This window comes from Stomoxys calcitrans, chromosome 1, assembly GCF_963082655.1.
Source record: "Stomoxys calcitrans chromosome 1, idStoCalc2.1, whole genome shotgun sequence".
Taxonomy (NCBI): Eukaryota; Metazoa; Arthropoda; class Insecta; order Diptera; family Muscidae; genus Stomoxys; species Stomoxys calcitrans.
The window spans coordinates 188,667,763-188,693,132 of NC_081552.1; the positions used below are offsets into that span (position 1 = coordinate 188,667,763).

General features: G+C 39.8%; 1 protein-coding gene across 5 annotated transcripts in view; it reads right to left on the reverse strand.

Moving 5' to 3' along the window:
• LOC106090825 (carbohydrate sulfotransferase 11) overlaps positions 1–25,370 on the reverse strand; it is an 80,290-nt gene that overhangs the window by 9,474 nt on the left and 45,446 nt on the right. For 4 of the 5 annotated variants that reach the window (XM_013257157.2, XM_013257156.2, XM_059360762.1 and 1 more), the window contains exons 3-4: positions 18,218–18,346; positions 7,824–7,971 (exon numbers count right to left, since the gene is read on the reverse strand). In XM_013257157.2, the coding sequence (XP_013112611.1) occupies positions 7,824–7,971; positions 18,218–18,346 (277 nt within the window). The remainder of the gene's footprint in view (positions 1–7,823; positions 7,972–18,217; positions 18,347–25,370) is intronic. The other variant, XM_013257159.2, reaches the window with a different exon arrangement.

A 25,370-nucleotide genomic window follows, 5' to 3' on the forward strand; every position in this document is an offset into this window, starting at 1 on the left:
TTACAGAGTCACAAGCTGTGAAAAAATTTGTCAACGCCGACTATATGAAAAATCCGCAATTACTTTTTGGGCAACCCAATACTTTATGGGGTCTTAGACGAACATTTCGAGGAGCTACAAACAGAATGACGAATTTAGTATACCCCCATCCTATGGTGGAGGGTATAAAATTGCAAAAGTGTAATCGGCATTAAGTTGTAAGAAAATTCTTCAAAGAAACCATGGATCTAAAATCCAACACTCATGCCCGGCTCTCGACTTGGAAAAAGCTATAATTTGTAAAATTTTGTTGGCAAAGGCGGGCATTTTTATACTCATCACCATAGGATGGGGGTATACTAAACTAGTCATTCTGTTTGTAACACCTCGAAATATTCATCTTAGACCCCATAAAGTATATATATTCTGGATCATCTCAACGTTCTGAGTCTATCTCGCCTTGTCCGTCCGTCTATCGAAATCTCGATAGCGCTCGAACGCGTAAAGATACCCGCATGAAATTTTGCACAGATACTTAATATTGATGTAGGTCATTGGGGATTGCAAATGGGTAATATCGGTTCAGATTTAGATATAGCTCCCATATAAAGCAATCTCCCGATTTGACTTATTGAGCCCCTGGAAGCAGCAGTTTTTGTCCGATTTGGCTTAAACGTTGTAGATAGTGTTCTGTTACGATTTCGTGATTAGATTTGGATCTCACTCACGAATCACGTGACTCACGCGTAACACGACTACATTTTGGCGATTATTTATTTCAACTAACTCGCATTTTTTCTAGTGCATTTTGGTCAACAATTCATAACAGCATAGTTATGGATTTGAGTTAACCCCCAACCGTTTTGTGATATGTCACACTTCTTTGCGGCAATGCCTACAACAAAGCCATGAATCTTGCCGCACGTTCGCATACCCTAGTCCCATATTCCTGCGAATGCTATGCAAAATGATATTTGCATAAGGTAAACAGAAGAACGAACGGTGCCATCGATTTACGATGCAGAGAGAGGGAGAGGTTCAAGTATATTTTCAAAAATGCCAACCAACGGTAATAGCAGCCATCCGTAGGCAAAGGGCAAGTGCAAAAGGCTGCATTGGGAGCAGGCAAATGAATACGAATGTGTCAAGTGGAGGCAAAGTCACTCGTTTGCAAATTCAATATCCTGTATTATTGACATATCAAAACTGTGCTAAATGATTTTGGCCCCTCCCCCTCCATTAGGAGGTGGGATATGAAATACAAGGTTCCGGTGTTTATGTGTTCGCTAAATGGCCTAAGGCTTTGAAATATTTCAGAGCTGCATCCGTAGCAGGTAATTAGGTTTTCTGAGTGCAGGTGATGTGAATTGATTTTGAAATGCACGTTATGTATCTAGGGCAATCAGCAGCATGGATATGCATGATATGCTTTTGTATGGTGTATGGTGTATTTTATTTTTATGTCGATTATGCGCTGGATTGGAAATAAAGGTAAAATTGTAAGTTTTCTTCCGGAAAAATGCTTTCAATTTGGTAACTGGGAAAGTGAAATCAAATAAAAAATTTTTCGATTTAACACTACTGAAGTTGCACAATTAGTGGCAATAATATTTATACATCCATATGTGATTTTTTTTAAACTGAATGTTTTTTATACCCTCCACCATAGGATGGTACGTTTGTAACATCTCGAAGTATGCGTCGAAGACCCCATAAAGTACATATACTCTTGATCGTCATGACATCTTAAGTCGAACTAGCCATGTCCGTCCGTCGGCCCGTCCGTTCGTCTGTCTGTCAAAAGCACGCTAACTTTCGAAGGAGTAAAGCTAGCCGCTTGAAATTTTGCACAAATACTTTTCATTAGTGTAGGTCGTTTGGGATTGTAAATGGGCCATATCGGTCCATGTTTTGATATAGCTGTCATATAAGCCGATCTTGGGTCTTGACTTCTTGAACATCTAGAAGGCGCAATTCCTATACGATTTGGCTGAAATTTTGCACGTGGTGTTTTGGTATAACTTTCAACAACTGTGCTGAGTATGATTTAAATCGGTTCATAACTTGATATAGCTGCCATATAAACCAACCTTGGGTCTTGACTTCTTGAGCCACTAGAGGCAGCAATTCTCATCCGTTTTGGCTTAAATTTTACATAAAGTGTTTTGTTATGACTTTCAACAGCTGTGGTTAGTATGGTTCAAATTGGTCTATAGGCTGGTATAGCTGCCATATAAGCCCATCTGGGGTCTTGACTTCTTGAGCCACTAGAGGGCGCAATTGTTATCCGATTTAGCAGAAATTTTGCAGGACTTGTTTTGTTTAGATTCCCAATAACTGTGTTAAGAATGGTTTATATCGGTCCATATATGATATAGCCGCCATATAAACCCCTCTGGGGTCTTGACTTCTTGAGCGACTAGAAGGCGCAATTATTATCTGATTTAGCTGAAATTTTTGCATGAGGTGTTTTGTTATGACTTTCAACAACTGTGCTAAATATGGTTCAAATCGGTCCATAACCTGATATAGCTGCCATATAAACCGATCTGGGTTCACGACTTCTTGAGCCTCTAAAGGACGCAATTATTATCAGATTTGGCTGAAATTTTGTACTACGACTTTTCCCATGAGCTTCAACATACATGTCGAATATGGTCTTAATCGATCTATAGCCTCATACAGCCGATCTCCCGATTATGCATCTTGAGGCTCTACAAGGCGCTATTCTTAACCGAATGGACTGAAATATAAACCAATGACTTCTACTGTGGTCTTCAACATTAAATTCACTTATGGTAAGAATCGGACTATAACTTGATATATCTCTAATAACATAACAAATCTTATCCAATATTCTTTGTTTGCCTAAAAAGAGATACAGCGCAAAGAACTCGACATAAATATGGTTCAAATCGGTCCATAACCTGATATAGCTGCCATATAAACCGATCTGGGATCACGACTTCTTGAGCCTCTAAAAGACGCAATTATTATCCGATTTGGCTGAAATTTTGTACTACGGCTTTTCCCATGAGCTTCAACATACATGTCGAATATGGTCTTAATCGATCTATAGCCTCATACAGCCGATCTCCCGATTATGCATCTTGAGGCTCTACAAGGCGCTATTCTTAACCGAATGGACTGAAATATAAACCAATGACTTCTACTGTGGTCTTCAACATTAAATTCACTTATGGTAAGAATCGGACTATAACTTGATATATCTCTAATAACATAATAAATCTTATCCAATATTCTTTGTTTGCCTAAAAAGAGATACAGCGCAAAGAACTCGACATTTGCGAACCATGGTGGAGGTTATATAAGATTCGGCCTGGGCGAACTTAGCACGCTCTTATTTGTTTTAATTTAATTTTGTCATTCGGTATGCAAAACATCGAAATATCCATTTCTGACCCTATAAAGTACAATATATATATTCTTGATTATCGTAAAAATCTAAGACGATCTACTGATGTCCGTTTGTCTGTCCGTCTGTCTGTTGAAAGCACGTTACAGTATTTAAAAATAGAGATATTGAGCTGAAACTTTACACATATTCTTTTTTTATCTTGATGTAGCCCCCATATATACCGATCTGCAAATTTAAGGTCTTCTTCATCCTATTATATAAAAATTAAATTGTTGCACTTTGTTTGTTTGTCTGTTCCGTATAGACTCAAAAACGGCTGAACCGATTTTGATGACATTTTCACAGATGGTATCACTTCTAATAACTTTGCTTAATATGGTTCAAATCGGATCATAACCTGATATAGCTGCGATATAAACCGATTTTGGCTCCTGACTTCTTCAGCTTTTTGAGGGCGCATTTCTTATCCGATTTGGTTGTTATTTTGCACGTGGTGTTTTGGTATCAATTCCAATAACTGTGCTAAGTATGGTTCAAATAGGTCTAAAACCTGTTATAGCTGCCATATAAGCCGACCTTGGGTCTTGATTTCTTTGACTTCTAGAGCTAGAGAGCGCAATTCTCATCCGATTTGGCTGAAATTTTGAATGAGGTGTATTATGACTTCCAACAACTGTGTTAAGTATGGTGCAAATTGGTGCATAACCTGATATAGCTGCCATATAAACGGATCTGGGATCTTGACTTCTTGAACCTTTAGAAGGCGCAATTCTTATCCGATTTTGTCCAACGGCTTCTCAACTAACCTGTCCTCCCAGGTTAGTTGACCCGAAAATTTTATATCAATTTGGTGTTTTTAGGGTACCGATGAGGTGGCATACAAAATTTCGCATAAATCGGTGCACGTATCTTCGAAATCTGGCGTTTTTGAAAATTGGGGTAAGGGAGAAGGTAAGAAGACTGAAATATGCCTGCTCACGAGGAAGGCGAAGGTAGGCCAATTTGACGCACCTCGTTTCCTACGGGCCGTAGGCTCGAAATGGGGCCTGAATCCGAGGATAGGACAGGAGCGTGATTAGATCAATACTTACTTACGCCTCAGTAGTTTGGTGGACTGCTATGGAGAAAAAGTGCAACATAAGGACCATACAATAGGTTCAGAGAACATGTTGTCTTGGCATAGGCGAAGCGATAAGGACCACGCCCACGACCACGGATACCTGAGATGAACCTTGAAGTCGAGTTCGAGGCACTGCTGCCATCGGCACAGTCTTGGATTGAAGGAACCCTAGTATTGCCATCTGGAAGATCATGCTACACCGATGGATCAAATCTAGAGGACAGAGTGCGGCTGGGGGTTTACATTGAGAACCGAGGGACTGAGAACTGTTTTAGACTGCCTGACCATAATACGGTCCTGCAGGCGGAGTTGCGTGAAGTGGTGTGGTGCAAACGCGAGGACATCGAATGTGAACATCTTCGTGAACAGTTTTGCAGTGTAAGAAGGAGATTAACGCCTTCTCTGAGGATGTCAAAATCCGCATCGTTTGGGTGCCGGGCCATAACGGAGTAGGGGGAAATGAAAAGGCAGACGATTTGGCGGTGTAGGCCAGAGGACTGCCGTCAATAAACTTGGTTAACCCGAAGCCTTTCGGGTCAACGCAGTCCGAGTTAAGGGAGTGGGCGACGAATGCGCATGTAACATTGTGGAACAGCGAAACGATCGGTAGGACGGCGAAAATCTTATGGGGGGAAGCAAGAGGTGGTCACTATAGTTATTGGTGTCAAAACGGGACATATAGGACTAAGAGCTCACTTATGTAAAATCGTTGCGGCAAATGATAGCATGTGTAGAGCATGCGGGGAAGATGATGAGACGTTGGAGCATTTCCTGTGTTATTGATCGGTTTTCCCGACCAACAGATGCCGGTACTTAGGTGGAGACACAATACCAGACATGAACCAACTTAGGGGAGTGGTATTGAAAACAATTAAGGATTTTGTAAGTAGCATAGAATTCCTAACTTATTGTATAATTTTCTTTTTATAGGTTACTTTATAGTTTTTAGAGCGTACAACGAGCCGATTACTGGCTTAGGTGTATATCCATAGTGGCATTGGGCGGATTAATACCTTCTCCCTCTTTTCAACCTAACCTAAGTGCGTGCGTGGCCGCTCTACCCTATATACACGTCAAACTGGACAATCTGATATCCACTTCCGGGGTAAAGGGTTTGTTTACTCCAATCCACCCCCAAAACCAAGGGAATGAAGTAGATATAACATCCAAACTTTTATGGGCGGACCCTCACCTTACCCTTTTTTCAAAAACGCCAGATCTTGGAGATGGATGAGGCGATTTACGCGAAATTTGGTATACTTATTTTAGGGATGTCTAGGGCGTCCACCCCATAGCTGCCCTATATACCGATTACCCGATTAATGGTCTTGGGCCCATAAAAGGCGCATTTATTATCCGATTTCGCGGTTGGTGAACTACTATGAGAAACAAAGGAATAGTGAAAACGGACCCCCACCCCAACGTTGACGACCCACGCAAACAAAAAAAGGACCATGATTTGCGGATCTGCACCTGGAATGTCCGCACTCTTTATTAAGAAGGTGCAGTACAAGCGGTGGCGAATGTATTAGAGAAGTACAAGGCAGATATTACCGCCTTACAGGAAGTACGATGGACTGGGAATGATGTCACTACAACACCAAACGGTGACGAACTACACTATAGCTGCCATAACACGAGGCATGAATTTGGCTGTGGATTTGTGGTTAGTCGGAGATTGAAACACCTTGTCTCCAGCTTTACTCCGGTGGATGAGAGGCTAGCCAACATCCACATAAAAGCCAATTCTTCAACATCAGCCTTATTGGTGCCCATGCCTCGACGGAAGACAAGAAGTATAAATCAGCTTATCTGCGCAATCTGGTTAGAGGAACGCATACCCGATAATTGGAATCTCAGCACACTATGTCCCGTTCACAAGAAAGGAGACAGGACGGAATGTGCCAACTACAGGGGAATAAATCTCCTGCCCATCGCATACAAGATACTCTCGAACGTACTGTGTGAAAGATTAAAACCTAAAGCCTATGAGATAATTGGGCCCTATAAATGCGGCTTTAGAGCTGGTAAATACACCCCAGACCAGATATACACACTGCGCCAAATCCTGGAAAAGATCCGAGAAGGACAAATCAACACCTGCCATCTCTTTGTTGACTACAAAGCCGTTTTCGATACCCCTTTACGTTCAAAGGTATTTCAAGCCATGTCTGGGTTTGGTATCCCTGCAAAATTAATAAGACTCTGCAGAATGAGACTTGCTGATACGCGTTCCTCAGTAAGAATAGGAAAGAATCTCTGCGAACCATTTAATACCAAACGAGGTTTCAGACAAGGAGACATCCTGTCGTGTGATCTCTTTAATATGCTGCTAGAGAAGATTATACGAGATGCAGATGTGAATAGATATGGCACACTAATCACAAGAAAACATATGCTACTCGCCTATGCCAACGATATCGATATCGTCATCATAGGTCGGTCATCGGAAGTAGCAACTGCTGTCTTTGAAAGAATCGAAAGAGAGTCAGTGAAAATGGGTCTAGAAGTAAATGGAGATAAGACGAAATGGATGCTTTCAACTCCCAAAACACCTTGTTCAACCGAGCACATAAAGAAAAGGGAGGAAGTTGGGAACCACAACTTTGAGATAGTCAGTAACTTTATCTACCTCGGCACCGCCGTAACGGAAACGAATGACCCCAGTTTTGAGAAAAAGCTAAGAATAATACTGCCAAACATATGCTACTTTGGACTTAGTAAGCTGTTTAGAAACAAGGCCACCTTTCGACAGACGAAGATTACACTATACAAGACACTTATACTACCCGTGCTGTTATATGGTTCTGAAGTATGGGTACTTGTGAAAGCAGATGAGGGAGTGTTTGGAGTATTTGAGAGAAAGATTCTTCGCAAAATATATGGACCAGTTTGCGTTGCGACGAGCTGTATGACAATGATAGCACAGTTACAAGCGTCAAAATCCAACGGCTACGTTGGCTAGGTCATGTTGTCAGAATGGTTGAAGAAGTTCCAGCAAAGAAGTCTTTTGAAGGCAAACACGGTGCTACACGCAAACCGGGAAGACCAAAAGCCCGATGGAAAGATCAAGTGGTGTGAGACACCTCGAAACTTGGTTTCAGATCGAGGCGCTTGTAACGCTATTCTACATTCGACTAGTAGAACAAATGTTCTGTCATAGCAAATTTAAGTTAAGTTAAATACTTTTCATAGAAACTTTTGCCAATAATCTTTTAAGGAAATTATTTCTTTTATTGTTTTTACAGCTAATTACTATACGGAAATTGCAGACTGTAAAAGAAAATATCGGAATCTACAAATCCATGTTTTTTTTTAATTTCTTGTTCAGGTTGTTGTACTTACCCACCACATCTAGACCCATTTCTGAACATTTCTCCGCCAGAAACTTGCGCCTTCTCTCCATGCGTCTTTCGACTTTGAGCATATCGCTTTCGGACAGCGATTGTATTGCTTCATCCGGTATCAGAGGTAAGTGCGTCTCATTGATGTACTAATCGTTTGAAGATAAAGAGACAGACAGAAAGAAAAGAAGAAAATAAAAATGAAAATTTAATTACATTTCGATTCGATTAATAAACGCCATTAAACCATATGGGGAGGGAATTGGGTATTGGAAATTGTTAGTTCCATGCATGAGACACAGACAGAGGGGCAAATGAATGACGAACAACATCCAAAATGAAATGAAAAACAAATGAATTAATGGCATAATATCAATTAATATCGCCACTTAATGCCATCAACCAACCAACAATCAACGAACATGCAATACGTACAACATCAGATACGTCAACATGGTGTGTTATGGTCTCTGAAACATGGAGTCAAACGTGTGTACCGTCCAAATGTTGCTATGGAAGGCAAAACAAAAACCTCGAGTCCACTGAAACCAATACACATCAGATGTCCATAAAAGGAACATCCGTAAACTGCAATCAACGTTTGGCAATTGTCGGGAAAAGGTGTTCCAGAGCTTATTGACATAACAAATGACAATGTGCCATTTGAATTGTTTATTTGCCAGTACTTTATTTGTATATTGCAAAATGCACTTACAAAAAATTTCGCGAGTTTTTGATGGAAAATACACGCAAAAAAATAAAACTTTTAAATATCTTTGGGGAATTACTATTTTTATAGTAGGTTAGGTTAAGTTGAAAAGAGGGTGCGGATATAAATCCGCCCCATGCCACTATGGACATACACCTAAGCCAGTAATCGGCTTGTTGTGCGCTCTAAAAATACTAAAAAAGTAACCTCGAAAGAGAAAATTTATACTCAGAAATTTCGTGCTGCCTTCGTACTACAGGAAAAAATGACTGTGTTTAACCATCGCTTTAAAATGTCTCATAATTTGCGAATGTTTACATCAGCTAACACAAACAAGTCTTCAAAGAAATAAGAGCCTAAAGTAGATTTCTTACTGCCTGCCAGAGCGGAAAACAAACACAGCAGATGACCCGTAGCTTCCCCCTTTTGACTTCTACGTTACTGGCAACCTTTTATCTATTACGAGTAGCATTTGTATATTGGAGGCGACCGTAGCGCAGAGGTTAAACTCCGTTTACGCTGTTCATTAAATACGGATTTAAGGCTCTCGTCAGCTGATTTTCTAAAGGGAAAACAGATGATCGAGCCATTAAAAGAGTAGTGTAAACGGGGTTTTAGCATGTCGACCTATGACGCTGAACGCCCCTGGGTTCGAATCCTGGCGACAACATCAAACATCCCCTCCTATTGCTGGCGACATTTGGTATGGCAGCCATGTAAAAACTTCTCCACAAAGAGGTTTTACACAGTGGCACTCCGTTCGAACTCGGCTTTAAAAAGGAGGTCCTTTATAATTGAGCTTACACTTAAATCGTACAGCACTCATTGATATGTGAAAAGTTTGCCATTGTTCCTTAGTGGAATGTTCTAGGCAAATTTGCATTACAGTGATTGGAGGCCACTGCAGCTCAGGGCTTAGCATGTCCGCGTATAACGCTGAGCGCTTGGGTTCGAATCCTGCCGACATTTTCAGCGTCGGTTATCCCTTCCTAATGCTGGTGACATTTGTCAAGTACTATACCATTTGAATACAGGTAAAAACGTGCTAAGTTCGGCCGGGCCGAATCTTGGGAACCCACCACCATGGATTCTGCTAAAAATGTATACATAATAAATTTAGTGGAAGGGCATTCACATACCAAAACTTCTGTCAAACCAGCAAAAATTTAAGCTTCTATAAACCGAACAAGGATGATCGGGGGACCGATTTACAGGGTGCCTTATCAGGTTCAAGACTGATTTGGACCGCAGTTGGCACAGTTTTTGGAAGTCATAACGGAACACCGCATGCAAAATTTCAACCAAATCAGACAAAAATTGCGTCTCACAGGGGCTCAAAAAGTCAAATGGGCAGACCGGTTTATATGAGAGCTATATCAGGTTATATGCCGAAATGAATCGCACTTGGCACAGTTATTAGAAATCATAGTATGTGCAAAATTTCAGCCATATCGGATAAAAATTGTGGTATCCAGGGGCTCAGGAAGTCAAATCGGGAGATCGGTTTATACAGAAGCTATATCAGGTTCTTAATCAATTTGGACGGTACTTGGTATAGATGTTGAAAGTCCAGGTGCTCAAGAAGTTAAATCGGGAGATCGGTTTATATAGCAGCTATATCAGGTTACAGACCGATTTATACAGTACTTAGCATAGTTATTGCAAGTCATTACAGAACACCGCATGCAAAATTTCAGCCAAATCGGATAAAAATTGCGGCTTTCAGAGGCTCAAGAAGTTAAATCGGGAGATCGGTTATAAACCGATTTAGGCAGTACTTGACACAGTTGTTGGAAGTCACAACAGAACACTATGTGCAAAATTTCAGCCAAATCGGTTGAAAGTTGAGGCTTGCAGGGGCTCAAGAAGTCAAATCGGAAGATCGGTTTATATGGGAGCCATATCAGGTTATATACCGATTTGATCCGTACTTGGCACAATTGTTGGAAGTCATAATAGAACACCACATGCTTAATTTCAGCCAAATCGGACAAAAATTGCGGCTTTCAGAGGCTCAAGTAGTCAAATAGGGAGATCGGTTTATATAGGAGCTATATCCAAATCTGAACCGATATGGCCCATTTGCAATCCCCAACGACCTACATCAATATTAAGTTTTTGTGCAAAATTTCAAGCTAGACGCTTGAACAATATTTCGAGGTGTGACAAATGGAATGACTAGATTAGTATATAGTGATTAGCATAGACGGACACGATAAATGAGACTTCTGTTCTAGCCAGCGTCAGCAAAACAGTATATCTTTAAGTTTAGATTGGGTCACATAAAAATTTGTGCCCCTTTGCGCCTTATCTCGAAAAGAATATTTCAGTTTCCCTGCAATGCGTAAGTTAGTTCCCGGTCATGCAAGCTTGTGTGATGAATTTTGAATTGTTGAGTAGCTGGTATTTGAATTCAGAATATGTTCTCTAGAGATTTAATTGCTGCCTGCTTGTCTGAGAAAATTTTTATGTCAACCTGTATTAACACATTATATATTTTCCATTCCACCACTTCCCTTGTTGCAAGAAACTCCGCATGATGCATACTACAGTGACCATATAGCCTTTTTGATATAACCAGTCCTACTTCTTCAGAGCATACCCAAATGGGAATTTGGAATCATCCAGAAGTCTGCGAAGCGTATATTACCAAGATTTTATATTTAAAATAAGCTCTTTTAGGTACAGTGTAGTACCCCATAGGATGGGGGGTATACTAGTCTAGTCATTCCGTTTATAACACCTCGAAGTAGTTTATAACACCTCGAGAGCTATATCGAAATCTGAACTGATATCTAAAAAACTCATATAGTAGTATAGGGAATCAAAAGAGAATCCCTCGTGTAAAATTTCGTGAGAATCGTTAAACAAATTATTGCAATCGAACGAACATTGAGAAAGTTGGGCTGAGTTGTATGTCACACAAAAGGGTGATTTTTTAAGTCCATCCGCTGAGTCCAATTTTGGCATATTCTTTCCAACATTTCGGCCGGTATCTCACGAATAAATGCTTCAATGTTGTCTTCCAATGCATCAATTGAAAAATAGTCTAAAGGCGTTAAATTGCACGATCTAGGTGACCAATTGACCGGTTCCGAACGTGAAATAAAATGTTCACCGATTCATGTTGTATATGGTTCAGATCGGTTTATTTTTAGATATAGCTACTAAAAAGACCAATATTTTGTTACACACAATTGAACAATGACTTGTACTTATTAGTATTTGGTCCAAATCGGAACACATTTCGATATAACTGCTATGGGACATAAGGTATGCAATTTTCACCGGATTTTGATGAAAGGTGATTTACATATATACCCGAGGTGGTGGGTATCCAAAGTTCGCCCCGGCCGAACTTAACGCCTTTTTACTTGTTTTAATTATTGGTAGTACTTGGCATTGAGAATGTCAACTCGTTCTCTTTTTACATTCATTCTTTGTTTACGTTTTCTCCTATTTGATGACATTTTCAATCGGTAGATTTGACATCCTCAATGATGTTCATGGGGCCTATCCACTTTATGTTTTCTCAAGTGACCTAACTTTCTATTAGTGAATCCTGGTATCCTTCTAGACACAAAGAAAAGAGCAATCATCCCCATCAGAGAGCTACAATGAAACCAATACCGATCCTTTGAATTTGTTAAGGAGGGAAGATGCTGCCATGGTATTTAGTAGGTCTGGCTGGGCAGATAAAAGTAACGCACATTGGGATTGGAAAAAATTAGTGCAATTAGTCTGCCAATTGTGAACGGATACAGATATATGTAATGAAAACACAGTGGTCGCAGCAATTAGTCAAGCCACAATAACCAGAAGCATTAGGTGTTTAGTCCAAGGTTCCTTTGTCAGCACACCAAGTGCTGTCGACAAGGGACTTGAGAACGTTGTTTCTACTTTTGTATACGGTGATGGCATGTTGTATGGAAATGTAAAACGGCGAATGGAAATTTTCCAACGGGAGGATCAGATGAATTAGTCCCTCATGCGTCTTGGCTACTGATGAAAGAAGACAGGTCGGTCTGTATGACTTCCCCTTGCTCGTGTGTCCTTTCCAGGTTCAGTAGCGGGATCACACTGAAAATCTTCCAAACATCGGGCATTATTATAATGTTCGGACAGGCTGAGGACAGTTGTAAGGTACTCGACTCCGGGCAGATGCAGATTCTTCAGCATCAGTGTAGATCTGTAAATTGTGATGACTGTCTAGCGGCACGGAGATCACGGATAATACGAATAGCTCCCCTTCTACCCTTGTCACTCTCGGGTCGATAAATTGACGTTTATCTAAGGAAAATACCTTACAAGTATCGCCAGCATTTTTATTTAAAAATTATTATTATTCATAAGCAAGCAAATAAAAAACCAACCAAAACAAAAATCAGCTGTTGTTCTGCAAATTTTCACTGGAAGTCGTTCGCGTATTTTTGCTTGCAAGCTTTTTATAGAGAGGCTCTTACTCTCCTGCAAATTTTTATGGAGTAGTACGCGAACAGTCCTATTGTTGTTGTTGTTATATGTTGGCTTGCAAAGAGTGCTTTTGGAATTTCAAAATTTGTACTTTCGTTGAGATTCAAAATAAATTGTTGCAGGAAAATTAACAAATTTCGTAGTTATTTTTTTGACCAAAGTTGTTGTTTTTCAAAATTATTTTTATCTGTGTATATATCTTTCATCCGATATAACCTACTAAGGCTGTAGAAGTCACAATTTTGGCCTGTTCTTTATAAAATGAAGTTTTTTGTTTGAGATATAGCTCTCATATATAGCTTTCATACGAAATTGGGTCCTATTGTTAAAACATCTTGCTGTTCTATTCGATATTTCAGTAAGTATACAATATTAAAGTCTGACAAGATTTAGACATAGGTTCTATATATTAAAAGTAGTAGGTAGTCTTGGTGGCTTTGGGTATTATGTAGTCGGCTGCAACCGACTTAAGCCTTTATTTAAGGGTTTGTTTAGGTGGATTTTTTCGGAGAAAATCTCATACATATATACTTTACGCACAAAATTTCTGCCAAATCAGAAATTTGAGCATCTTGGTTCCCCGGAAGACTAAAAGGGGTATGGAGAGGTTTATGAAGGAGCTATATACAAATGTAGACCGATTTGGATCGTACCTGACACGGTTGTTGGAAGTCAAAGAAGAACACAACGTGCAAAACTTCAGCCAAATGGCTCAAGCTCAAGATGCCCAATTGGTTTATATGGGAGCTATATAAGGTTGTATACTTGGCACGTTTTTGCCATAGCAGAAAACTACAAAATGCTAAATTATATAAGCTATATCCAGCTAGTTAAGCTGGATAGGGCCCGCTCCGCTGCGCTTTCTTTCGCTCTCTTATTTCATCTGAGCCCTATACGGTCACGTCAGGAAATAAGTCCTGTTCGGGGATGCTGGTACGGCCATTTTGTGACGTTGGACATTTATGCCCGTTTTGGGGTTGGGGAGGCCCCGTAGACACCTTGCACCAAATTCTTATAACAAATTCCAACTATCTTTCGTTTGATACCCATATTGTCTCAATCGGCAAATATGTCATGTTGAGGGGTTTTGGGGGGCGGGGAGGCGCCTCAGACACCAAGGAGGGTGGGGAACCCCCTCGACACTTAAGGTGACATTTGTCCAAGGCGGTAAAAGTGTCCGGTTGACTGGTGTTTTTGAGGGTGTATTCTACTTTTAAATTTGATACCCATATTTCTCAAAGTGGTTAAAGTGTGCTGTTGGGTGATTATGTTGAGGGTGCTCCCCCCCCACACTAAGGATAAAATTTTAATGCCAAGTTCGTACTCTACTCTTAAATACCTTTCATTTGATACCCATATTGTCTCAATTGGTACACATGGCCGTTCGAGTGGGTTTTGGGATGGGGCGTTCCCCCAGTTTATTTAACTCCAACAGTTTTCAACTATTCCGTGTTTTTGGGATACTATAAGGTGGCATACAAAGCTTCGCTTTAATCGGTGCACACATCTCCGAGATCTGGCGTTTTTGAAAATTGGGGTATGGGATGGGTCCGCCCCCCTTCGGATATCAATAAATGTAGTACCGGGGGCTCAAACTCTACCATCTGTGAAAATTTCATGAAAATCGGTTCAGCCGTTTTTGAGTCTATTAGAAACAAACAAAGCGCAACAATTTCATTTTTATATAATAGACTAGCTGACCCAAGCCCGCTCCGCTGCGCCTTCTTTTACTTTATATGGAACAAAAGTTTCCTTGGAATATTTATTTTTGACAATTAAAAAGCTTTTAGTGAAACACCATGCTACGAAAAAAGTATATCGCTTGGCTAATTGTTTAACAATATAAGTGCCTTTGTCCGAATCCCATATGATCTTTATTGGTATACGAATTTAAGTTTGGATGTAAGGTGTACTCCATTCTTAAAATACTTTATTTCAGCCCGCTACTCAAATGATATCTGATTTAGGGGTGTTTTCGGAGGTGAGGTGGTCCCCCAGGCACTTGGCCCTGAAAAAATATCAGCATCGTGCTCTTCTTTCAAAAACCATTTATTTAAACCCCATTCTGCCATTGGTTTAGGGGAGTTTACATGATGAGGCGTCCAAAATAGGTTATCAAATTCGTTTTCTAGTCTTAAATATTACATATTGGCATGGTCGCAAAATTTTTACCGTTTACGAGGTGTTTTGGGTAAGGGGTGATTCTCTAAATACATGGTCCTAAATTTGGATATCAAATTCGTATTCTACTTCCAAATACCTTTATTTGAGCCCCATTTTGCGATGGTCACTAAAAAATTGGTCCCGAAAGTGGGTATCAATTCTTGCTCTACCCCTTAATACCTTTCACTTAAGCTCCACATTGACATGGTCGGTATACATGGCCGATTTAGGGGTGTTTTTGGGGATTGGGGTGGTCCCCCAAACACAAAGCCCGGAAAATATATCAGCAACGTGCTCTATTCTCATATATCATTTATTTGAACCCTATATTGTCATTGGCCTCAAAATTGGATACCAAGTTCGTTTTCAAATCTCATTAAAACTACTTATTGCAAAAGTCAGGCCCTAAAAACTATAAATATTTAGTTCCACTCTTTTTACGACCCAAATTGTCTTGGTGAGCAAATACGTCCTATTTGGGGGTTATTATGGTGGTGGGACGTCCCCTAAACAGTTGGTCCCTAATGTAGATATCAGATACGTGGTCTACTCCCATATACCTTTAATTTGAGCTCCATATTTCCATAGTCGGCAAACGTGACCGACTTGGGGGGGTGTTTTGGGGGATGGGCGGCCACTCAGTGAGTTGGCCTTGAAAATATTTATCGGATTCGTGTTCCACTCTAAAAACCCTCTTACTTGAGCCTCATATTGCAAAAGTCAGCAAATACTCACTATTTGGGTGGTGTTGTGGGGGTATGGTGGCCCCATAGACACTTTTCCCGAATATTGATACCAAATTCGTGCTTTACTCCCAAAGACCTTTCATTTGAGCCCCATATTGCTATGGTCGTAACTTTGTCCGCTTTGGGGGATGTTTTTGGTGAGAAGCGGCCCCCCAAACACTTGGTCCCATATTTGGATATCAGATTCTAATTCTAATTCACTCAAATACCTTTTATTTAAGCCCCATATTCCCATGGTCAGTAAATAAGTCCTGTTTGGGGGGTGTTTTGGGGAAGGGGTCCACCCCTCAGAAACGTGGTCCCTCATTTGGATATCAGATTCGTATTTTACTTGCAAATACCTTTCATTTGAGTCCCATATTGCCATGATCGGTAAATATGTCCGATTTAGGGGTGTTTTGTGGGTTGGGTGGTGTTGTGGATGTGGGGTGGCCCCATAGACACTTTTCCCAAATATTGATATCAGATTTGTGCTTTACTCCCAAAGACCTTTCATTTGATCCCCATGTGGCTATGGTCGTAAATGTGTACCCTTTGGGGGAGATTTTTGGGGAGAAGCGACCCCCAAACCACTTGGTCTCATATTTTGATATCAGATTGTAATTCTACACTCAAATACCTTTTATTTAAGCCCCATATTCCCATGGTCAGTAAATTAGTCCTGTTTTGGGGAAGGGGTGGATATCAGATTCGTATTCTACTCGCAAATACCTTTCATTTGGGTCCCATATTGCCATGGTCGGTAAATATGTCCGATTCGGGGTTGGGGTGCTCCCCCTAGCACTTGGTTCGACGAATGGATATCAGATACGTTTTCCTATCCTAAATACCTTTCATTTGAGTTCCATATTGTCGTGATTGGTCTAAATATATATTTAGTAGGTTTTAGGGTGGAGCGGCCCCCCTAGGTACCCTTTCCGAAATTTGGATACCAAATTTTTTTTTTTAGGGTATTATATGAGAGCACACAAAAATTCGCTTTAATCGCACCACCCATCTCCGAGATCTGGCGTTTCTGGAAATTAGGGTAAGGGGGAGGGTCCGCCCCCCCTTCAGATATCAAAAAATGTATTGGGTTGCCCAAAAAGTAATAGCGGATTTTTTTAAAAGAAAGTGAATGCGTTTTTAATAAAACTTAGAATGAACTTTAATCAAATATACTTTTTTTACACTTTTTTTCTAAAGCAAGCCAAAAGTAACAGCTGATAACTGACTGAAGAAAGAATGCAATTACAGAGTCACAAGCTGTGAAAAAATTTGTCAACGCCGACTATATGAAAAATCCGCAATTACTTTTTGGGCAACCCAATAGTACCCTATTTTCACCACGGGATCATTATGCAACATCTGTGAAAATTTCAAGAAAATCGGTTCAGCCGTTTCTGAGTCTATAAGGAACACACAAACATACAAACAAACAAACAAACACAAATTGATTTTTTATATAAGATTGCCGCTTCTAGGGGCTCAAGAAGTCAAGTCGAAGTACCCATTTATATGGGAGCTATATCCAAATCTGAGCCGATGTGACCCATTTACAATCCACAATGCTCTATGTAAATAGGAAGTATCTGTGCAAAATTTTAAGCGGGAATATTTATTCGTTCGACCGCCAACGATATTTCCACAGACTTTTGGGAGACAGAGGGACGGATGGACAGACGAACGGACATAGCTAGATCAACTTTCGAAGTCAAGACGATTGAGAATATATATCGTATACTTTATGAGATCTTCAATGGATATTTGTGTTACAAACCCACCACTATAGGATTAGTATACCCCCCATCTTATAGTGGTGGGTTTAAAAGCAACACCATTTTAACACCATTTAAACCCCAGTCCAATGGAGCAGAGTATACTTACAAAATACAATATTTATTTATAATTATAAGGTCAAACATTTATGGCTTAACATTTTAAATACTGTGCAGACTTGACCTTACCTTTATTGAAAAAATTAAATTTTCACTTGTATAAAAATATTGCAGCCAATGTCTATGTTAAATCTATTAAACACATACACATAAATCACCAACATTAAATATATAAACATAAATTGTTGTTCTACAATTAATTGGTGGTTAGTAAACGATTTAATTTTCTTCCATACAGAAGTACAAACAAAAAACAGGTGGTACGACAAAGATTTAGATAGAGATGTAAGATAAGATTAAATGTGATATAAAGTGTTGGGCTTTTATTTTGGTGAACGATTAGTTTTGGTTAGTTAAGAAGATGTGGTGGGATAGGTAACACAAGTGAAGGTTAAGGTTGACTTAGATTGATTTTTGGCATAGTTACTTTATCGTATTTGGAAAACTTTTTTTTCGAGTTCCCTGTGGCCGCTATCGTTAGATCCTTATTTTTACCGAGTAACATGACGGGATATCGAAAGGACTGATCGGTGAAATGGTCCTTGACTTTTGAGGCCTAAAAATTTTAAAAATTAATTTTTGTTTAGTTCCAAATTTTTCTAAAAGTTATGCAGTTGTTTGTTTATCAAATATTAATAGCTAAAGGAAAACAAATGTGAAAAGAAGGAACGAACGCTTAGCTAGATACCAGCAAAATTAATTTCAATAAAAGCAGCCATTTCTGTAAGAATTTGGAATTTTTTGGAAATTAAACCATATATTTAAATTTTTTTTACCAAGCCGTCTACTTTCTTTTCTTTATACTTGGATAGAACAAATTTGGAATATAAATACAAAGGAAAGGACTAGCATTAATGGTGTTATGTTATACAAAGTACAATACTACTGAAAGCTTAGTCTATTTGCTGATACAAGTGATATTTGATATAACTTCAAAATAAATGTGCAAGGGAGTGCTTAATGGGTGCTTATAGCTCAGGTAATTGAAAAGCTATGGAAATGTTGCTGCTGCCTTAAAAAGTAATGTTCAATGATTTTGAGTTTATATTGTATGTGTATTGCATCATATATTTCTTAGAGGAGATTTATAATTATATTTCCTATTTATTGTCTTCAAACGAGTTTCAAATCATGCAAATCAGACCCAACAATAATTATGCACTAGCTGGCCCAGTGTGCACCGCTAGACCTTTTTCGATTTGAATGTTTTCCTTAAAGTTCTCGGATCTACATTATATTATTTGTTACTATTATGTGTTGTTGAAGTACATACTGTATCGGATACAATAGTTTTAATCCATTAGTGCATAATCCTAGCACAGATTTTTCAAACATTTTATATTTTTTAGAAATATATGTTGACCAGTAGGCGATTTAAAAAAATAGTTTTTATATGGATTCATGTTTTAATTAATGGATTTATTGTCTACCCAACAAGATAATAATCTTGTAATTAGAGTGTAGCTTTATTGTAATATGATACATCCGACTTAAGTAGGTTCACAATAAAGAAACTAGGTTAGAATAAATAAAAAGTGGAACAAAACAGTGTTGAAACAAGTAAAAAGGCCTTAAGTTAGGCCGGGCCGAACTTTGGCCATAGCATCTACATCGAAATATGGTTCGATTTGGACCAAATTCGACACGAATATTGAGTGGTCTAATAAGTACAAGCCATTGTTCAATTTTGAAGAACAAATTATTGGTAATTTTGGCAGCCATATCCAAATATAGACCGATCTGAACCCCCTACGACATGGATGACAAAAAGCCTAACATAAGTCACTGTGTCAAATTTCAGCGAAATCGGATTAAAAATGTGCCTTTTATGGTACACGTTAAATCGACTTTAGATCGAGAGATCGGCCTATATGGCAGATATATACAAATCTGGACCGAAGGGCCCAACGCAACTCACTGTTCCAAATTTCGGCGAAATCGGATTAAAAATGTGCCTTTTAGGGTGTCAAGACTTTAAATCGAGAGATCGGCCTATATGGCAGCTATATCCAAATCTGGACCGATCTTGGACAAATTGCAGAAAGTTGTCAAAGGGCCCAACTCACTGTCCCAAATTTGGGAGAAATCGGACAATAAATGCGTCTTTTATGGGCCCAAAACTTTCAATTGAGAGATGGGTCTATATGGCAGCTATATGCAAATCTGGACCGATCTCAGCCAAATTGAAGAAGAATGTCGAAAGGCCTAACACAATGCACTGTCCCATATTTCGGCGACATCGGACAATAAATGCGTCTTTTATGGGCCCAAAGCCTTCAATTGAGAGATGGGTCTATATGGCAGCTATATCCAAATCTGGACCAAATTCAGCCAAATTGAAGAAGAATGCCGAAAGGCTTAACACAACTCACTGTCCCAAATTTCGGTGAAATCGGACAATAAACGCGCCTAAAACCTAAAATTGAGAGATCGGTCTATATGGCAGCTACATCCAAATCTGGACCGATCTGAGCCAAATTGAAGCAGAATGTCGAAAGGCCTAACGCAACTCACTGTCCCAAATTTCAGCACATCGGACAATAAATGCGTCTTTTATGGGCCCAAAACTTTCAATTGCCAAATTAAATTAAAGAAGGGTCTGACACAACTCACTGTCCCATATTTCGGCAAAATTGGATAATAAAAGCACCTTTTATGGGCCCAAAAACTTTAAATCGAGGTTCAAATCTGGACGCCTAACAGAACTCACATTTCATCAAAATCGGATAATAAATGTGGCTTTTATTGGCCTATGCCTCTAAATCGGCGGATCGTTATATATGGGACTTATATCAAGATCTAGTTGGATATAACCCATCTTCGAACTAAACCTGCAAAAAAACGAATCTGTGCTCAATATCTCTATTTTTATACCCTTCACCATAGGATGGGGGTATACTAGTTTCGACATTCTGTTTGTAACTACACGAAATATTCGTCTAATACCTCATAAAGTATATATATTCTTGATCGTCATGTCATTCTAAGTCGATCTAGCCATGTCCGTCCGTCTGTCTGTCGAAAGCATGCTAACTTTCCAAGGAGTAAAGATAGCCGCTTGAAATTTTACACAAATACTTCTTATAAGTGTAGGTTAGTTGGGTTTGTAAATGGGCCATATCGATCCATGTTTTGATATAGCTGCCATATAAACCGATCTTGGATCTTGACTTCTTATTTGGCTGAAATTTTGCACGTGATGTTTTAGTATGAATTTCGACAACTGTGCTAAGTATGGTTTAAATCGGTTCATAACCTGATATAGCTTCCATATAAACCGATCTTGGGTCTTGACTTCTCGAGCCTCTAGAGTGCGCAATTCTTATCCGATTGGAATGAAATTTTGCACGACGTGTTTTGTTATGATATCCAACACCTGTGCCAAGTATGGTTCAAATCGGTTCATAACCTGATATAGCTGTCATATAAACCGATCTTGGGTCTTGACTTCTTGAGCCACTAGAGGGCCCAATTGTTATCCGATTTAGCTGAAATTTTGCATGTGGTGTTCTATTACGATTTCCAACAACTGTGTCAAGATTGGTTTAAATCGGTCCATAACCTGATATAGTTGCCATATGAACCCATCTGGGGTCTTGACTTTTTGAGCCTCTAGAGGGCGCAATTATTATCCGATTTGGCTGAAATTTTGTACAACGGCTTCTCCCATGACCTTCAACATACGTTTTGAATATGGTCTGAATCGGTTTATAGCCTAATACAGCTCTCCTAGAAACCGATCACCCTATTTTACTTCTTCAATCCCTAAAGGGGGTTGTTAGATTTGGCTGACATTTTACTAGATTTGGCTGAAATTTTACACAATGACTTATACTATGGTCTCCAATGTTCAATTTAATTATGGTCCGAAAAGAACCATAACTTGATATTGTTCCAATAACATAGGAATTCTTCTCTATTATCCTTTGTTTGGCTAAAAAGAGGTACCGGAAAATCTGTTCAACAAATGCGATCCACAGTGGAGGGAATATAAGATTCGGCCCGGCCGAACTTAGTACGCTTTTACTTGTTAAAGACTGTAGCGTGATTTCAACAGACAGATGGACAGACGGACGGACGGACATGACTAGATCGCCTTAGAATTTTGCAGTAGCTCTCCAGATATGCCGTTGCATCCCCTGATCTGCTGAGTGACATATCCTGGCATGTCGTCATGTCTTTGGAATCAAACCAGCTCTCCATTATACGCACCATCGACTGACCACCCTGTGCGGCGGACGTTTATTAATGTGAAGAAGGCCGATTGGTTTGGCTTCTAGAGTACAATAATCGTCGCTACAGTGAGGTGACACCCCTCTCAAATATACCAGCCAGTCGAATACCCGAAGTGCGGCACAATTTCCTGGCGCAAGCAGTGGTACTCGCAGACGAACATGATGGGATTCGTTGCATGGACCCCACTAACCCCAGTATCAGCGAGCTGAATCTGGAAATAAAGAGGCGGAATTTGTGGCTGGAACACTTGGATCAATGTATCTTAGGTATCGGTTTACGTAAGCTGTGCTCAACTGTTAAGTCACTCTCGAACCGCGGAAGAAGGGATAACAGGTTCTCAGTTCCTTTAGGTAATGTAACTGTGAAGAACCTGAAGAGATGCGCCTGGTTGTTAAACCCTTAATTAATTGAGCATCCCGAGAGTGACTAGGCTAGAACGAGAGCTATTTGGCGTATCTGTGGTCTCCGAGCCGAGTATCAGATATTACAATTTAACAAAGTTACGAATGTCATCTCTACACTGGTGCTGAAGAATTTGGATTCACCTGGAGTTGAGTATCTTACAAATATCCTCAACCTGTCTAGGAGCACTCTTATAAATATATATAAAGGATGAGCGGAGTGATCCCGCTTCTGAAGTCTGGAAAGAACCCGAGTAAGGGGGTCGTACAGACCGATCTCCCTTCTCTCACCAATAGATAACGAGGGACTACTCGTTCCGAGCCTAGCTGAAGAATTTGCATTGGCCGTGCAGTACAACAACTGCTTTGCATGCCATCGCAGCACACATTTGCCGTGCCTTCAATCGGCCCAGACCATTGGATAGAACGTTCCTCGTAGCACTGGCAGCATTCGACACGGTCGCCAGTCATTTATGGAATTTAGGGATAAAAAGTCAAATACTGTAGAGTCAAACAGGGAGTTCTCCAAGACGGGATAATATCTCCGGCACGAATTAAGACTCATATCTCGCTAGGACGCATAGTTTAGAAGATACAACCATTCTAAATTTTCAAACTGAAATTTTGATTTTGGGCGGATTTTCGATGAAATTTTGAATTTTTTGATGGAGTTACGAAATAAGACCCTCTCCCTCTAGGTGTAGTTTAGGAGATATAACCATTTTTAAGTTTTCAAACTCAAATTTAAATTTTGGGTGGATTTTTGATGAAACTTTATTTTTTTTGATGGAGTCTTGAATTAAGGGCCATTTCCCTTTAGGACGCATAGTTTAGGCGAAAGAGCCATTTTAAAATTTTTTGAAATTTTTAATTTTTTGATGGAGTGACGTAGTTTAGGAGATACAGCCATTTTAAATTTTCAAACTGAAATTTCGATTTTGGGTAGATTTTATATGAATTTTTTTATGGAGTCACGAATTAAGGCCCAATTTTCTCTGGGACGCATAGTTTAGGAGATCCAGTCATTTCAAAGTTTCCTAACTGAAATTTCGATTATTATTGGACTTTTGATAAATTTTGTCAATTTGTTCATGGAGTCACGAATAAAGGACCATTTCCCTTTAGGACGCATAGTGTAGGATATACATCAGGCTCCAGCCATTCTTGACATCTGCGATAGTTTAAACGTGTATCTCAATGAACTTGCCGCTTATTTTGCTGCAAGAGATCTGCCACTAAAACTTCAGTCACATTGTTCACTACATACACGCATGAGGTGGGTAAGGAGCTGAATGTGCTAGCCTATGGAATACTTGGTGTAACATAAGATAGCTCCTACATATTCTCCTCACATGCCACTGCATTTTGCGATGAGGTCAGAAATAAAAACAAAGTCCTTAAGTCACTTGCCGGCAGCATTTGGGGTGCCTAACAAAGAAACCTTGTTGACCACGAATAAAGCAATTGGCCGGTCAGTGGTAGTTATGCAGCGCCAGTGTGGTCTCGACAGCTATGTGACAAGCAGTGGAAAAATATTTGTCAGAATGTCACTCTTCGAACTGCGACAGGGTGTCTCCTCCGTGGACTGCCTCCATCAGGAGACAAAGATGCTACCCGTGCGAAGACATAACAACATGCAATACCTTTTGGACGGTTATCGCAGAGACCACCGCCCAGAAGCCTCAAGGTGAATCTTCATCATGTAGAACGAGAGGCTCAGTGCAACAAGAGAGAATCCTAGATCAAGCGGCATATCAAGCTGGTCTGAAAAACATTCATACGGACGCGATAGCAGATGTTGGAGACTGTTGCCTTAGAAAACGACCGCCATCATCGTACCTGGGAAAATTGACTTCCCCCTCCAAACCAGAATAGTTCTGGCTCAATTGCGATTCAGCAGATACAGCTTAATCGGGTAGGAAGTCCGCCGTCTAGAGGCTTAAGAAGTATAATCGGAAGATCGGTTTATATGGGAGGTATATCAGGGTTTTGACCGATTCAAACCATACTTGCTTTGCGTTTCAAGCGCCTCGATCTTCTGCGCTCATTCTAAAAACGATACTTGCCACATCTGGTAAATGGCATAGTACAAAATTTCATTCAAATAGGATAAGAATTGCGCTCTTTAGAGGCTCAAGAATTCAAGCTCCAAAATCGGTTTATATGCCAGCTATATTTAAATATGGGTCCATATGGACCGATATGGCCCATTTAAAACCCCAACCGACCTACACTAATAGGAAGTATTTGTGCAAAATTTCAAGCGCCTAGCTTTACCGCATCGAAAGTTAGCGTGCTTTCCACAGACGGACTGGCAGACGGACATGGCTAGATCGACTCAGATTGTAGACACAATCACGGATATAGATACTTTATAGGCTCCCAAATCAATATTTTGATGATTTACAAACGGAATGACGATATTATTGTAGTATAGCCCCCTTCTCATCCTATGTTGGAGGGTATAAAAATTTTCAGCGTTGCTTATGCCCTTCTAATGCTGGCGACATTTGTGGGGTACTATACCATATACAAATTTCACCCCAAATAGGTGACGAACTGCGACACATCCTTCGGACTTGGCTGTGGAAACGAGGGTCCTTGTCATTGAGCTTAAACTTGAATAGGACAGCACTCATTGATATGTGAGAAGTTTGCACCTGTTCTTTAATGAAATGTTCATGGGCCAATTTGCAATGTAATGTAGAGCCATAGGGCCCATTTTTAATATAAAAAACCCTAAATGTAACAGAAAAAAATGTGTGTCAAATTAAACAGCTCTGTCTTAAACATTAAAAAATTAAGCAAAATATAGTGCGAAGTCTTTAACTTCATTGGAGTTTAAAAGATATATAAAAGTTGAGAAACTGCCTTTTGAATGGCTATGTCGGTGACTGGAGCCTATGAAGTCTCAACCTGGATGGTTTATCAAAAGGGTAAAAA